This window comes from Humulus lupulus, chromosome 8 (genome assembly GCF_963169125.1).
Source record: "Humulus lupulus chromosome 8, drHumLupu1.1, whole genome shotgun sequence".
Classification (NCBI taxonomy): domain Eukaryota; kingdom Viridiplantae; phylum Streptophyta; class Magnoliopsida; order Rosales; family Cannabaceae; genus Humulus; species Humulus lupulus.
In genome coordinates, this window is record NC_084800.1 from 170,579,056 (window position 1) to 170,593,473 (window position 14,418).

The 14,418-nt window shown below is 42.3% G+C and overlaps 1 protein-coding gene across 1 annotated transcript; it reads right to left on the reverse strand.

Moving 5' to 3' along the window:
- Positions 1-5,743: 5,743 nt before the first annotated feature.
- LOC133796253 (uncharacterized mitochondrial protein AtMg00810-like) lies at positions 5,744-6,418 on the reverse strand. The gene has a single exon (XM_062233726.1). It carries the CDS (start codon positions 6,416-6,418, stop codon positions 5,744-5,746), a length of 675 nt encoding a protein of 224 aa, XP_062089710.1.
- Positions 6,419-14,418: the final 8,000 nt, after the last annotated feature.

Below are 14,418 nucleotides of genomic sequence, written 5' to 3' on the forward strand. Positions count from 1 at the left end.
AATCCGATCGCGTGGAAGGCCGCTTTGAAGAGGATGTTTACGGAGCTTCCGTTATCGACCAAGAACCGTGAGACCTTCTTATTGGCAATCTGGGCTTCCACCACGAGGGGATCGTTGTGGGGGAAGTGCACATGTCGAGCATCGTCCTCCGTGAAGGTGATGGGAAGGTCCATCATTCGGGGACGTTGAGCAGGTGATTGAACCAAGGCGCACATCTCCCCGGTGTGTTCTAACTCCCTCAAGTACCTCTTTTGGGAGTTGCGGGTGCTTCTGGCAAGGTGCGGTCCTCCGGAAATGGTGGCTACGTGTCCGTCAACGGGTGGTGGAGCAAGGCCAGGCGGATATGGGTTGCCAGGCCCTGGAGCCAACAAGGCAATGGGTGCCGGAGCGGCTGGAGCGGGAAGCGCTGGGAACTGAGACCCGGGAGCTTGGGGGTGACCGGCTCCAGGAGCGCTAGCGGTCCCCCTCTGTCCCGGGAAATATGCAGCTTCGTGAACTACCCCCTGTCCGGGATAGATAATGGGTATCCTCACCCACTGACCGAGGTGTCCCGCTCTTGCCAGGGACTCGATCTCATCCTTCAGCTGAAGGCACTCGTTTGTGGTGTGCCCCACGTCTCCGTGGAACTCACACCTCTTATTGGAGTCTCGCGGACGCCTTCCTCCGTGAGACACTTTCGGGGGCTTCCTATAGTTGACCATATTACAGGTCGCCCGATAGACATTCTCTCGCGAGTCTATCAAACTGGTATATTCCGTGAACTTGGGCTCATAGTCCTTCCGGGGCTTCTTTGAATGGTCTCCCCGGTTGGAGTTTCTTCCGCTTCGTTTGCTCCGCGATTGGCTCAAATTTCGTTCTGGGCCTTCCACTTGCGGCTGCGGCATGCCAGGAGCGATACTACATCCGGTTTGTACAGCTCCGTACCCAGAGAAATGGGTTTGACTCGGTGTCCGAGCAGACGCGGAAGGCCCATACACACTTGGAGTGAATTGGGCTCCTGGAAGCGTGAGGGCTGGTGCGGGAGCTTGCGAAGCAAAGCTCGGCGCAGTCACGGAAGGCGTTGGAGCCGGGGGAACTCCAAAGGCCTGCTGGTAGGCATCCTCAAGGTTGATGATTCCCTGAGCTTTTGACATGAATTCGGACAGCGTTTCTGCCCGTCTCCTTTGCATTTCCCCCCATAGCAGGGAGCCGACAGTAAGGCCCGATTGAAGGGCGATCAGCTTCATGTCATCGCTGACCTTGGTCTTTGCAGCAGCTTCCATCATTCTCTGAATGAAAGCTTTGAGGTTCTCATTGGGCTGCTGCTTGATGTTGGTTAAGGAACCAACCTCCATGTCGTGGTCGCGGGCAGCAATGAACTGCCTCCTAAACGCGGACTGTAGCTCCTTCCAACTGTGGATTGATCCGGGAGCTAATATTTTCCACCAGTCCTCCGCGGACTTGGTAAGGGTGAGTGAGAAGCACATGCATTTGGCGTCCTCACTGACACGCCCCACTTGCATCATTTTGTTGTATTTAGCTAGGTGGGTACGCGGGTCTGTCCTCCCATCATATAATTCTATGTGAGGCATTTTGAAGTTATCCGGGAGGGACGTTTTCGCGATCCTCCGAATACATGGTTCCGGGTCTTCCTCCTCAGAGTCTGACAGGGCCCCACTTTGCTTCCGGACCAGCTTGGTCAAGGCAGCAATCTGTTCCTCGAGCCTCTTCGTATCACTCTCCGGGAGGTCACGTCCCCGGAGCTTGTCGTTGATATGATTTCGGAGGTCAGCTCCGCGAGGCCGGGCCTTTTCTCCTTTGGCCTTTTCATACTTGGCCTCCAAATTTCTTCTTAGGTCCACCATGGACCAGCTATCTTCGGAGTGCGAGTTTGCAGCCCGACCGTCCTGGTTGACAGAATCACTGGGGCGGTTGTTCCTTCCCCTAGGCCTGGGTGCCTTAGCACTGGGCCCTTTAGGCACAGAGTGCCCCCTTGGGGCTGAAGGACGTCTGGGCTTAGGAGCGCCAGAGACCTTCTGCGCGCGGGGGGGGGGGGGGGCAGTCGGCCTGGTGATTCACGCCTTTAGGAGGTGCAGGGGCGTCAGCGCGTACAGGCTCTCCAACTTTTTCTTTGCCCTTGTTAGGGGCGGCTTTGGATGGTCCAGCAGCGGCTGGATCCGGCATAGCGGCATCAGCACCACCTAAAATAGAGGCGTCCTCGTCCGAGTCGCCTAGGTCTCCGAACTTGCTTTGGAGGCGCTCCATCATTCGCTGCATTTTTTCGGAGAGGCGCTCCTGCTCAGCAAGCTTGGCTTTGGTGACCTCCAGTTCTTCGGCTTCTTGGACCTGTTCTGGGTCCTTCTCATAGTAGCAGCCGTCCTTGTAATAACCGTCTTGGACATACTCTTCTTCGTCTTCTAAGTATGTCGTATCTTAAGTACTGACCCGATCCTGGCGGGACGTCGGGCCTTCACCTTGGTAGTCCAAGGGTTCGTTTTGTACCGCATCTTCCATCACAGTATCGGGGTTGACCGTAGCATTTTTGTCAACAGCGGATTTTCTCGTAGTCACCATCTCTTTAGCACGAAGTGAATACAAAAAACGTACACAGAAAAATAGCTGACTAACAACTTCCTACAGCTCTCAATGAAAGCACCAAAATGTTTACCGAGTTTTTCGGAAACGAATACAAACAGAATAATAAAAAGATAAGAACTGTAGAAGTGCTGAAATGTAACTAAACAAACAGTGTTTTTACGTGGTTCAGGCGTTAACAAGCCCTAGTCCACAAGTCGATGTTATTATGCTTGGAAAAGGTTACAGTAAGATGGCTGGTGTACAAGAACTTCACACACTCACAGTGTTTCTCTCGGGTTCTCTTGAAGAAGATGAAGCTAGAGAGATTTTAGTAGAGTTTTTGCTATGTGATCTGTTGGCCGTCCCTCTTCTTGTAAAATGAAGGGGTCTTTATAGCTAGGGTTTTGGATTAGGGTTTTTCTCTACGTACATGAGTCTTAATTACTCCAGCCATAAATAGGGAATACAATTACTGTAGTAGCATGGCTACAAAACTCTATGTGGGTATATTTACATGAAAGTATGGGGAACACACAAAGTCAGCCGTCTTTTCCAAGTTGTCAGCGGAACAGTAGGCGAAAAGGTACCCTTAGGCGTGCTGGGATGTGTGCGGCTTTGACCTGTCGGGCGTGTCAGGCGGGATCCTGTGTCAGGTGGATATCATTCCAAATATGCCTCCTCCATGACTCGACCGCTTGGTATTGTTCCGTGCGAGGCACGGAACCGTTTCCGCGAAGAACACTCGAAGAGCTTCTCCTGGAAGGAGCTTCCCCGAAGGATACCCCTTCGGGAGTCCGAGAGGGTTGACGAGTTTCCGTGTCGTGTTTGCTTGGAAGAGTAATCCGGACACTAAACAGGAGAGGCGAAGCCTTTCTGTCCATCCGCGAGCTCTGGTCACCTACCGTGAAAGACATCGATAATTCTGCTTCCCCGAGGACATCAATCTAAACGCTATCCGGAAATCTGGATAACAATAAGAAATTATAACTAATATGTCTGAGTTATGTTTGCTTAGACTAAGTCTTGCCTTAGAGCCTATTAGGGTAAGTTCTAACACTTTTTTTTTTTACTATTAGAACTTTGCTAAAGATTTCACTCAGAAGGTCTACACGCACAGCTGGCAATGACTCTAGCGCCGGCAACGAGACTAATGAAGCTCCTCCATTTCGAAGAAGGGGAACACGTGCTACCAATGTTGTTGCTAATAGAAGTGCACCGCCTCCGGTTGACAACATCGCTGAAATTGTCCAACTACGTCAACAAGTGGAAGAGCTCCTGCAGCAACAACAACAACAAACTCAGCCGCAGCCTCAGACTCAGCACCAGCCTCAGCCGCAACTGCAGCTTCAGCCAGCAGTTTAGGCGCCCCAGGAAGTAGGTTCATATGGGGGATGGTGAATGGCAAACTATGCGCCATACCCAGCTCAGTACATAGAGTTAGTCTATGAGCGGTTTCGTAAGCAACATGCTCCAACACATTGAAGGGACAACCGACCCCTTCGAGGCGGAAGAATGGCTCAGGAGTGTAAAGCCGATCTTAGCACATATGAACCTCGACAACGCGGATCGCATATCCTGCATTTCACCTCTTCAGAAGAATGATGCTAGAATATGGTGGGATTTAGTACAGCAAACTTACGATGTCGCCACCATGACATGGACTAGATTTGTGGAACTATTTCATAAGAAGCACTACAACTCAGCAGTCATCGCCACAAGGGTGGAAGAATTCTCTAGTCTTAAGCAGGGAAACTTAACGATAGTAGAGTATGCTCGGCAGTTCGACCGACTAGCCAAGTTCGCACCGAAGGTTGTCCCAACCGATTTCCTGAGGGTTACCAAGCTCTTTAGGGGACTATGGCCCAAAATTAAGCTAGGAGTCAAACTAGCAAACCCTGGAACCACTTCATATGTCGATGCTCTAGAAACGACTATAGAGGTAGAGAGGCTTTAGGCAAATGTTATGATATGATTTTTGATATGAAATATGTTGTAGTCCTTGGGCATATGACTTTCTTAGATAGTAAGCCCCAAGAATTTATGTTGTAGTCGCTTGGGCATATGACTTGCTTAGATAGCAAGCCCCAAGAATTTTTATCATTTTCATGGTTTAGAGTTATGATTTACCCTACCTTGATTAGTAGACAGAGGACCTAGATGGGTTATCATATACTATAGTTGTGATCTAACCTCCCTCGATTAGTAGACTGAGGACCTAGATTGTTTTATCACGTACTACATTAATGAGTTAATAGCCATTAATATTGTAGTCCTATATGAAATACGTTTTTATAGTATATGTTTATGATTTATGATATATGATGTTAGTAGATTTTCCTTGTAGGGCATTAGGCTCATTCCTTTCTTTTTAGAATGATGAAGGAAAATGAACATGGAAGGCGGGGAGGATTCGTGGCAGCTTGGCATGTGTGTTGAGCATGAATGGACTGAATGGACAGCTAGATGATTGAGGATGATGTTGTTTAAAGTCTTTTAAATTATGTTCTTACGTATTTCCGCACTCAATATTTAAACAATTAATTTAAAGTTTATATTTTATGTTTTATAACAACGGGTACCCATACTTTACTTTGTATTTTGCATAATAATTTGGGTTTTAAATAAAGATATATTATTTCTTATGTATGTATTAAAATTATAATAAGAGGTGAAGAGAATTGTATTCACTTGTATTTCAATGAGAAATAAACGTATATTTATATACAAACTAGGGAAGCTATTCTAGGAAACTATGAGAGAATAGGAAACTAATTAGTCCTAATTTATAGCTAATTTATAGTTAATATGAACAACTAATATATATAGATAACACTCCCCCTCAAACTGGAGCATAAGTTAATCATGCCAGCTTGTTACAAAAATAATCAACCCGCACCCCATATAATGCTTTTGTAAAGATATCCCCTAGTTCTTCGACGGTCTTCACATATCCTGTGGAGATCAAGCCTTGCTGAATTTTCTCACGAACAAAATAACAATCAATTTCGATGTGCTTAGTTCGCTCATGGAACACAGGATTAGATGCAATATGAAGAGCAACTTGGTTATCACACCCTAATTTTGTTGGTACTAAAGTCTTAAGTCCTACTTCAGTCAATAGTTGATAGATCCACATCACCTCACACACAAACTGTGCCATAGCCCTATATTATGATTCTGCGCTTGATCATGACACAACATTTTGCTTCTTACTCTTCCAAGAGACTAAATTCCCTCCAACAAAAATACAATAACCTAAAGTGGATCTTCTATCCACTTTAGAACCTGCCCAATCTGCATCTGAGAAACACTCAATATGAGTGTGCCCATGATCTGCATACACGATACATCGTCCTGTTGCTCCTTTCAAGTAACACAAAATTTTCTCTAATGCTGCCCAATGATGAATTGTTGGAGATGACATGAACTGACTGACAACACTAACTGAGAATGCAATGTCTGGACGAGTCACGGTAAGATAATTCAACTTTCCAACCAACCTGCAATATCTCTCAGGATCTTCAAATGGTTCCCCATCTTTTGTAAGGTGCACATTAGGACTCATTGGAGTACTACAAGGCTTTTCTCCCAATTTTCCTGTCTCAGTTAACATATCAATGACATACTTTCTTTGAGATAGAAAAATACCTTGTTTACTCTGAGTTACCTCAACTCCCATGAAATACTTGAGCACCCCCAAATCCTTCGTGTGAAACTGAGTATGAATGAAGGACTTAAGAGATGAGATTCCTCTAGTATCATTTCCAGTAATAACAATATCATCCACATACACAACCAATAAAATGATACCTGCAGTTGATCGTTTATAAAACACAGAATGATTGGACTTAATTTTCAGCATACCGAATTTCTCAACAGCCTGACTAAATTTACAAAACCAAGCACGAGGACTTTGCTTCAAACCATATAAAGATTTTTGAAGACGACATACTCGCCCTAACTACCCTTGAGCAACAAAACCAGGAGGTTGCTCCATATACACCTCCACCTAAAGATCTCCATGAAGAAAAGCATTCTTGATATCTAGCTGATGTAGAGGCCAATGATGAGTAGTTTCCATTGAAATAAACAATCGAATAGATGTCAACTTAGCAATAGCAGAAAAATTATCATAATAGTCCATGCCATAGGTCTGAGCATAATCCTTAGCAACAAGACGGGCCTTTAATCGAGCAATTGATCCATCTAGATTGACCTTAACAGTGAATACCCATTTGCACCCTATGGCCCATTTTCCTGAAGGAAAATCGACCAAGTCCCATGTACCATTGTCATCTAAAGCACTCATCTCTTCTATCATTGCATCATGCAAACCACGATGTGATATGGCTTCATGAACAGTATTAGGAATCGAAATAGAATCAAGGGAAGCAATAAAAGAACAAGAAGAAGATAACAAGTGATTATAAGAAACAAAAGAAGAAATAGGATAACTGCACTCAATATCATTTCCAGAATACAAAAATTCCAAATAATCCATTAGTTCTTTAACAAACTCACAATGATTGATCAAACCAATTACCTCATTGTCAATAGTATTTCAGATTTGAAGGAATAAGTGAGCATCCTCCCTGAGCCATGTCTGTCTTGAATCATCTTTTTCTTTAGGAGGATCATCAGTCAAGTGGTCATCTTTGTCAATACTTCGTAGAAAAAGTCAAACAGTCTTACACCACTCCAAATAATTCGAACCAATCAGTTTATGGTTCGTGATTTTTGACATCACAGAAACCACATCAGATGAAACCACAGATTTCGTCTTTGATTTACTCTCAGCCATAACTCTTTAAAGAAACACAACAGAAAACATGAAAAACCAATGTAGAATCACAACAAAGATAGACTAAACCCTAATTTTTGTTTATGGAAAACCCCAAAAGAAAAAACCTTAATTTTGTAGCAAAATTGAAATTTTATAGAGTAATGCTCTGATACCATGATTTGTGTTATAAGAAATCTCTGGTTCATTAACCGAATAACTTGTTGATACAAATGGTTGTTTGGGAAGAGAAGGAGCATAGGTTGTTTCCCTTTCAGCTGCAAGTCTCTGAGTATTCTAAAATTCTTTCAGAACTGATTGAAAATGCAATGTTTGGACGAGTCACGGTAAGATAATTCAACTTTCCAACCAACCTGCGATATCTCTTAGGATCTTCAAATGGTTCCCCATCTTTTGTAAGGTGCACATTAGGACTCATTGGAGTACTACAAGGCTTTGCTCCCAATTTTCTTCTCTCATTCACTTTTCATTCTCACACTTCAACTTCTACTGTTACCTTAGCTGATGGGTCACCATCTTGTGTTCGTGGGTCTGGCACTATTACTCCTACACCCTTGCTTACTTTGTCATCTGTCTTACATTTACCTAGTTTATCCTTCAATTTGCTCTCTGTTAGTCAACTCACTCGTAATCTTAATTGTTCCATCTCATTCTTTCCTGATCATTGTTTATTTCAAGATCTTATGACGAAGAAGATTATTGGTAAAGGACATGAATCTGGAGGCCTCTATGTTCTTGACATACTGCCACCAACTTCTTTTGCTTATTCGAGTGCCACTTCCACTTTTGAGGCTCATTGTCGATTGGGTCATCCATCTCTTTCTTTGCTCAAGAAACTTTGTCCGCAATATAAAAAGGTGTCTTCATTAGATTGTGAGTCGTGTCAATTTTCCAAACACCATCATCTTAGTTCGAGTTCACGAGTGAATAAACATGCTAGTGTTCCTTTTGAATTAGTTTATTCTGATGTTTGGGGTCTTTCTCCTATTTTGTCTAAACCTGGATTCAAGTATTTTGTTACTTTTGTTGATGATTATTCTCGTGTAACTTGGTTATATTTAATGAAAAATCATTCTAAGTTATTTTCTATATTTTGTGCATTTTGTGCTGAGATTAAGAATCAATTTAATGTTTCTATTCGTACTTTGTGTAGTGATAATGCCAAAGAATATACATATGCTTTATTTCATTCTTATATGGTCTCTAATGGCATGCTTCATGAAACCTCTTGCGTTGATACTGCATCCCGAAATGGTGTAGTAGAATGTAAAAACAGACATCTTCTTGAAACTGTTTTGGGCCGATGTTGTTTCAAATGCATGTTCCTAAAAATTTTTGGGCCGATGCCGTTTCTACAACATGTTTTCTTATCAATCGCATGCCATCTTCTGTTCTTAATGGTGAGATCCCGTATAAAATTCTTTTTCCCGGCAAGTCATTATTTCCTGTTAATCCTAGGATATTTGGTAGTACTTTTTTTGCTTGAGATGTTTGTCCAAATGTCACCAAATTAGATCCTAAGTCATTGAAGTGTGTATTCCTTGGTTATTCTCATCTTCAGAAAGGGTATAGGTGTTATTGTTCAAATCTCAACAAGTATCTTGTCTCCATTGATGTTACCTTCATGGAAACCACACCCTATTTTTCATCTTCCTCTATTCCCACTCGTCAGGGGGAGGATGATGCTAATTTGTTGGTATATTCTATCACTTCTTCTGCCCCTGACCCACTTCCTGAGGAATCTCCTATTTCTAAACCTATCTCAGACACTACTCACGGTGAGTCTCCTACTACTCACCCTGTCTCAGCCACAGCTCCAGGCATGCCTCCGCCTCCTATTAAAGTGTACACCAGGCGTCTGCCTCCTGTTTCATGTCCTGCACCTACTTCTTCATTATCAGATCCGGTGTCAATCGATGATCTTCCCATTGTGCTACGCAAAGGTAAGCGTTAGTGCACTTATCCTATTTCTTCTTTCTTCAATAATGGCTTCATTGAATACAATTTCATTAAAAAAGAAGACTCTAAATTTACCACAGGTCCCAGGATCGGAACCTGGCTCTGATACCATGTAATAAGAGGTGAAGAGAATTGTATTCACTTGTATTTCAATGAGAAATAAACATATATTTATATACAAACTAGGTTAGCTATTCTAGGAAACAATGAGAGAATAGGAAACTAATTAGTCCTAATTTATAGCTAATTTACAATTAATATGAACAACTAATATATATAGCTAACACAAATTAATAGCTATCTCTTAGTAATTTTAATGGTTTGAAGCCTTAGAAATAATCGGGTCATTACAGTTGCTCGGGCCAAATCTATTGGAGATGATGGAAAAATGATGGCGCTCACAGCTGGGGTACGACGCCATTCTCCCCTTAGGAGTAGTTAACAAAAGAATGGAGTTAAGAGCATTCAAGAATTTGTGGGTCGAGCAGACAAGTATATCAAGCTTAAGGAAGCTATTGCTAATGAAGAAAAGTCTCATGTGGATGACCAGGGAAAGAATGAAGACCCCACTAAAGTCGTCAATGGTTCTAGAAAACCCAACAGTAATGACAAAAATAATGGAAAAAATTGGGGAAAAAGGGTAAACAGTGAGCCGGAAACATTTGACAGCAAGCGCCCAAAGAAAAATAGATACGAGCCAAGGTTCACCAATTACACTACCTTGATTGATAGCCGAGCTGAAGTATATCAAGCCAGTCATACAACTATTCACTTTAGGCGGCCAACACCGATTAGAAAAGATATCTCCGAAAGGGACACAACCAAGTTTTGTCGTTTTCACAACGACTATGGCCATGACACCAACGAGTGTAACCAGCTCAAAGACGAGATCGAGTTCCTTATCCGACAAGGACATTTAAGGAGGTATGTACGAGCTGGTAAAGGTTCTCAACAGGAGGCTCACGGAGGCAACGAGCAGGCACCTGTATGCCAATGCTCGCCTCCTTTATAGCCAACTCCGATCGCTTTTACTTTATTGACCATCTGTGGAGGAGCACACATAGCAGGTGACAGTGGTAAGGCAAGGGAAAGATATGCCAGAATCCTACGTCATGATTAGGATATTGAAATGCTAAATGTCGAGGAGTGAACTCCCAAAAAAGCTCGAACAGAGGAAGAGTTAATAATTTTCTCTGAGCTAGACGCTCAGCATGATCGATATCCCCACTCAGATCCTCTGGTCGTGGATGTTCAAATCACCAACATGATGGTAAAATATGTGTTGGTGGATACAGGAAGCTCGGTCAATATTTTGTATAAATCTTCACTAGAAAGAATGAAATTATCAGTGTAAGATTTAGAAACCAAAACATCTATGGTTTTTCTGGCCAAGGGCTTTTGCGAACAGAGTCGATGAGACTCCTAGTCACTGCAGCAACTGCACCTGCAAACAGGACATTACTCACTACTTTTATAGTAGTTGATTGTCCTTCTGAATATAATGTCATGATTGGAAGACCTATACTTGTCGATCTGCGAGCCATAACGTCACTCTGACATTAGGCCATTTATTTTTCCACTGACGCAGGAGTTGCATGCGTGTTGGGAAACCAGCAAGAAGCCAGAGAATGCTACAATTACTCGATCACAAAAGCAAGAAGAGGTTGATTGGGGGATAGAGTTGAAAAAGGTTGTTGATAGTAAATGAAACACAAGCCCAATCAGGTGAGCAAGTCAACAAATAGGGTGTTGCCCAAAGTGATGATAGGGGTTTAGATCCTCGCTTTGGGGATTTGAAAGAAAACGTTGGACCTATGGAGGACCTCGATGAGGTCCAGTTAGAAGAGATAGATCCGACTAGGGTTGTGAGAGTCGGTAAAAATTTAGAGACAACAGCGAAAAACAAGTTGGTAGAGTTTTTAAAATAACACCAGGAGGTCTTTGCCTGGTCGCATAAAGATATGGTTGGGATAGACCCAACGGTGATCATCCATGTCTTGAATATATACAAAAAATTTCCACCTTTACAACAAAAAAGAAGGTTGCTCGACAAGGATAGACCTAAAGCCTTGAAAGAAGAAGTCGAGAAGTTGAAGGAAAATGGATTCATCAAGGTAGCATTTTATCCATCTTGGGTCTTTAATCTCGTACTAGTTCCTAAGCCAAATGGTAAATGGAGGACGTGCGTAGATTTCACAAACCTTAATAAAGCTTGTCCAAAAGATTGTTTCCCACTTCCAAGAATCGATCAGCTGGTCGATGCTACGTCAGGACATGAAATTTTATCATTCATGGATGCGTACTCTGGTTATAATCAAATTAGTATGCATCCTCCTGATGAAGATCACACTAGCTTTCGAATAGATACGGGACTTTACTGCTATAAAGTAATGCCCTTCGGTTTGACAAATGCTGGTGGGACCTATCAACGACTAGTCAACCATATGTTCAAAGAGCTGATTGGCAATAACATGGAAGTCTATGTCGACGATATGCTGGTCAATTTGAGAAAAGTCGATGAACACATCAAGGACCTACAAGAATGCTTCAACATCTTGAACAAATAGAAAATGAAGTTGAACTCTCTTAAGTGTTGCTTTGGTGTTGGATCAGGGAAATTTTTGGGATTCATAGTAAACTCACGAGGAATCGAAGCTAGTCCCAAAAAATGTCCAAAGCTGATCGAGACATAGTCTCCTGCCAAAATTAAAGATGTCGAAAGCCTAATCGGAAGAATTGCGGCCCTGAGTAGATTCATATCTAAATCAGTAGACAAATGTGTTCCATTTTTTAATCTACTCAGAGGCAACAAAAAGTTTGAATGGACAAAGGAGTGTGAACAGTCGTTTTAAGCATTAAGATCCCACATGTCGCTACCACCAAATCTTGTCCAAACTAGTCGAAGGAGAAACTTTATTCATCTACCTAGCAATCACAGAGTACGCTGCTAGTGTTGTTTCAATTAGAGAAGAAGACAACATCCAAAAGGAAGTATACTATGTAAGCAATAGGCTAGTGGGAGCAGAATTACGATATACGACCATAGAGAAATTGGCTTATTGCTTGATTCTGGTCTCTAGGAAGCTGCAACCCTACTTTCAGGCTCACTCCATCATAGTACTCACTGACCAGCCACTACAAAAAATCTTACAAAAACTAGAAGCCTCTGGTCGATTATTAAAATGGGTAGTCGAACTAGGGCAGTTCTAAAATTCTTATTCACCATGAGTTGCTATAAAGGGACAAGCCCTAGCAGATTTTGTTGCGAAATTCACCGGACTCCCTGCCAGCGAACCGATGGTAGAGACTGATGGTCAAAATTAATCCCCTACCTGGAAGTTGTTTGTAGATGGCTCATAAAATGAGCACAAAGCATGGGAAGAATTGATTTTAATCACACTCGAGGGACATTAGTTTCACTGTGCGATCATATTTGACTTTACAGCTTCCAACAATGAAGTTGAGTGCAAGGCTCTGCTCGCAGGATTAAAACTAGCCAATGATATGGATATAAGAGTGATTCACAGCTAAAAGATAATCAAATTATGGGAGAATATCAGGCCAGTGGTATCAATATGGTGGCATATTTGAACAAAGAAAATGACTTGCTGACATAGTTTGAGAAATATACTCTCCAACAAGTACCTCGCGACAAGAATTCAAATGTTGATGCCTTAGCCATGTTGGCAAGGATAAAGATGCTGACGCCTTAAGCATAGTACTAGTGGAACATTTGTTGGCATCGAGCATTCAAGTGGAAGAATCCTCGCTAGTTATACAAGCATTAGACACGTGGATGGCACCCATCATCAAATATCTCGAACAATGAGTATTACCAATAGAATGAAACAAGAGGAGGACACTTCAAAGACAATCAACCCCATTTATTTTGGTCGACGGAATCTTGTAAAGATGAGGATACTTAATTCCTCTATTACACTATGTTTCTAAGGAGAAGGCTAAGGAATTAATGAAAGAAGTACATGAAGGTTTCTGTGGAGATCACGCTGGGGGACAAAGTTTGTCCAAAAAGATTCTCTAGCAAGGATATTTCTGGCCTACCATGATCGAGGACTCTATGGAATTTGTGAAAAAGTGTGAAAAGTGTTAAAGATTCTCCAAGATACCACGACTAACCCCTAATGAGCTAAAACAGATGCAAAGCCCGTATCCATTTGTAGTTTGGGGAATTGATCTGATTGGATCTTAACCTACTAGTAAAGGGAGTGTCAAGTATGCAGTACTTTACTAAGTGGGTTGAAGCTGAGCCACATGCAACAATCACGACGAAGAAAGTATTAGATTTCATCGTCAAAAATATTATATGGCAGTATGGGTTACCAAGAAAAATTGTCTCAGATAATGGCACACAATTTGACAGCGATCTTTTCACTGATTTCTTCAGAAGGCATGGTATTATAAAAAGTTTTCATCAATTTCTTATCCATAGGCCAACGGACAAGTTGAAGCCGTTAACGAGACTCTAAAGGAAACGCTGAAGAAAAGGCCAGAAGAATCAAATGGTGTGTGGCAGAGAAATTCCCAGAAGTACTCTGGTCGTATAGAACAATTCACAGAACAGCAACACGCCATACACCATTTTCTTTAGCCTACGGGTATGAAGCCATGTTGCCTGTTGACCTAAATCTACCGTTGCATAGAAGGCTAACATATGACCAAAATACAAATAACCAATTATTGATGGAGTCTTTGGACTTAGTCAATGAAAGGTGCGAGCAGGCTCAACTTCGAGTAGCAGCTTACCTATAAAAAGTCGCTCAATATTTTAACTCTAAAGTACATGAAAGAAAGATTGATGTGGGAGATTTGGTGGTTAGAAGAGTTTTTCTCCACACTCGTGACCAGATTATTGGACTACTCGGCCCAAACTGGGAACGTCCCTGTCAAATCGAAGAAATCCTTCACCCAGGCACATATAAACTTGCTCACTTAAATGGAGATCTCGTTCCTCGCTATTGGAATGGAGAAGACCTGCGCAAGTATTATCAATGACCAATTCTTTTTAAAGAATTGGCTTGTATTAATTTTACTTTTTACAAGTTTATGAACAAGGGCTAGTCAGTTAAATGACTGGTTGCTTA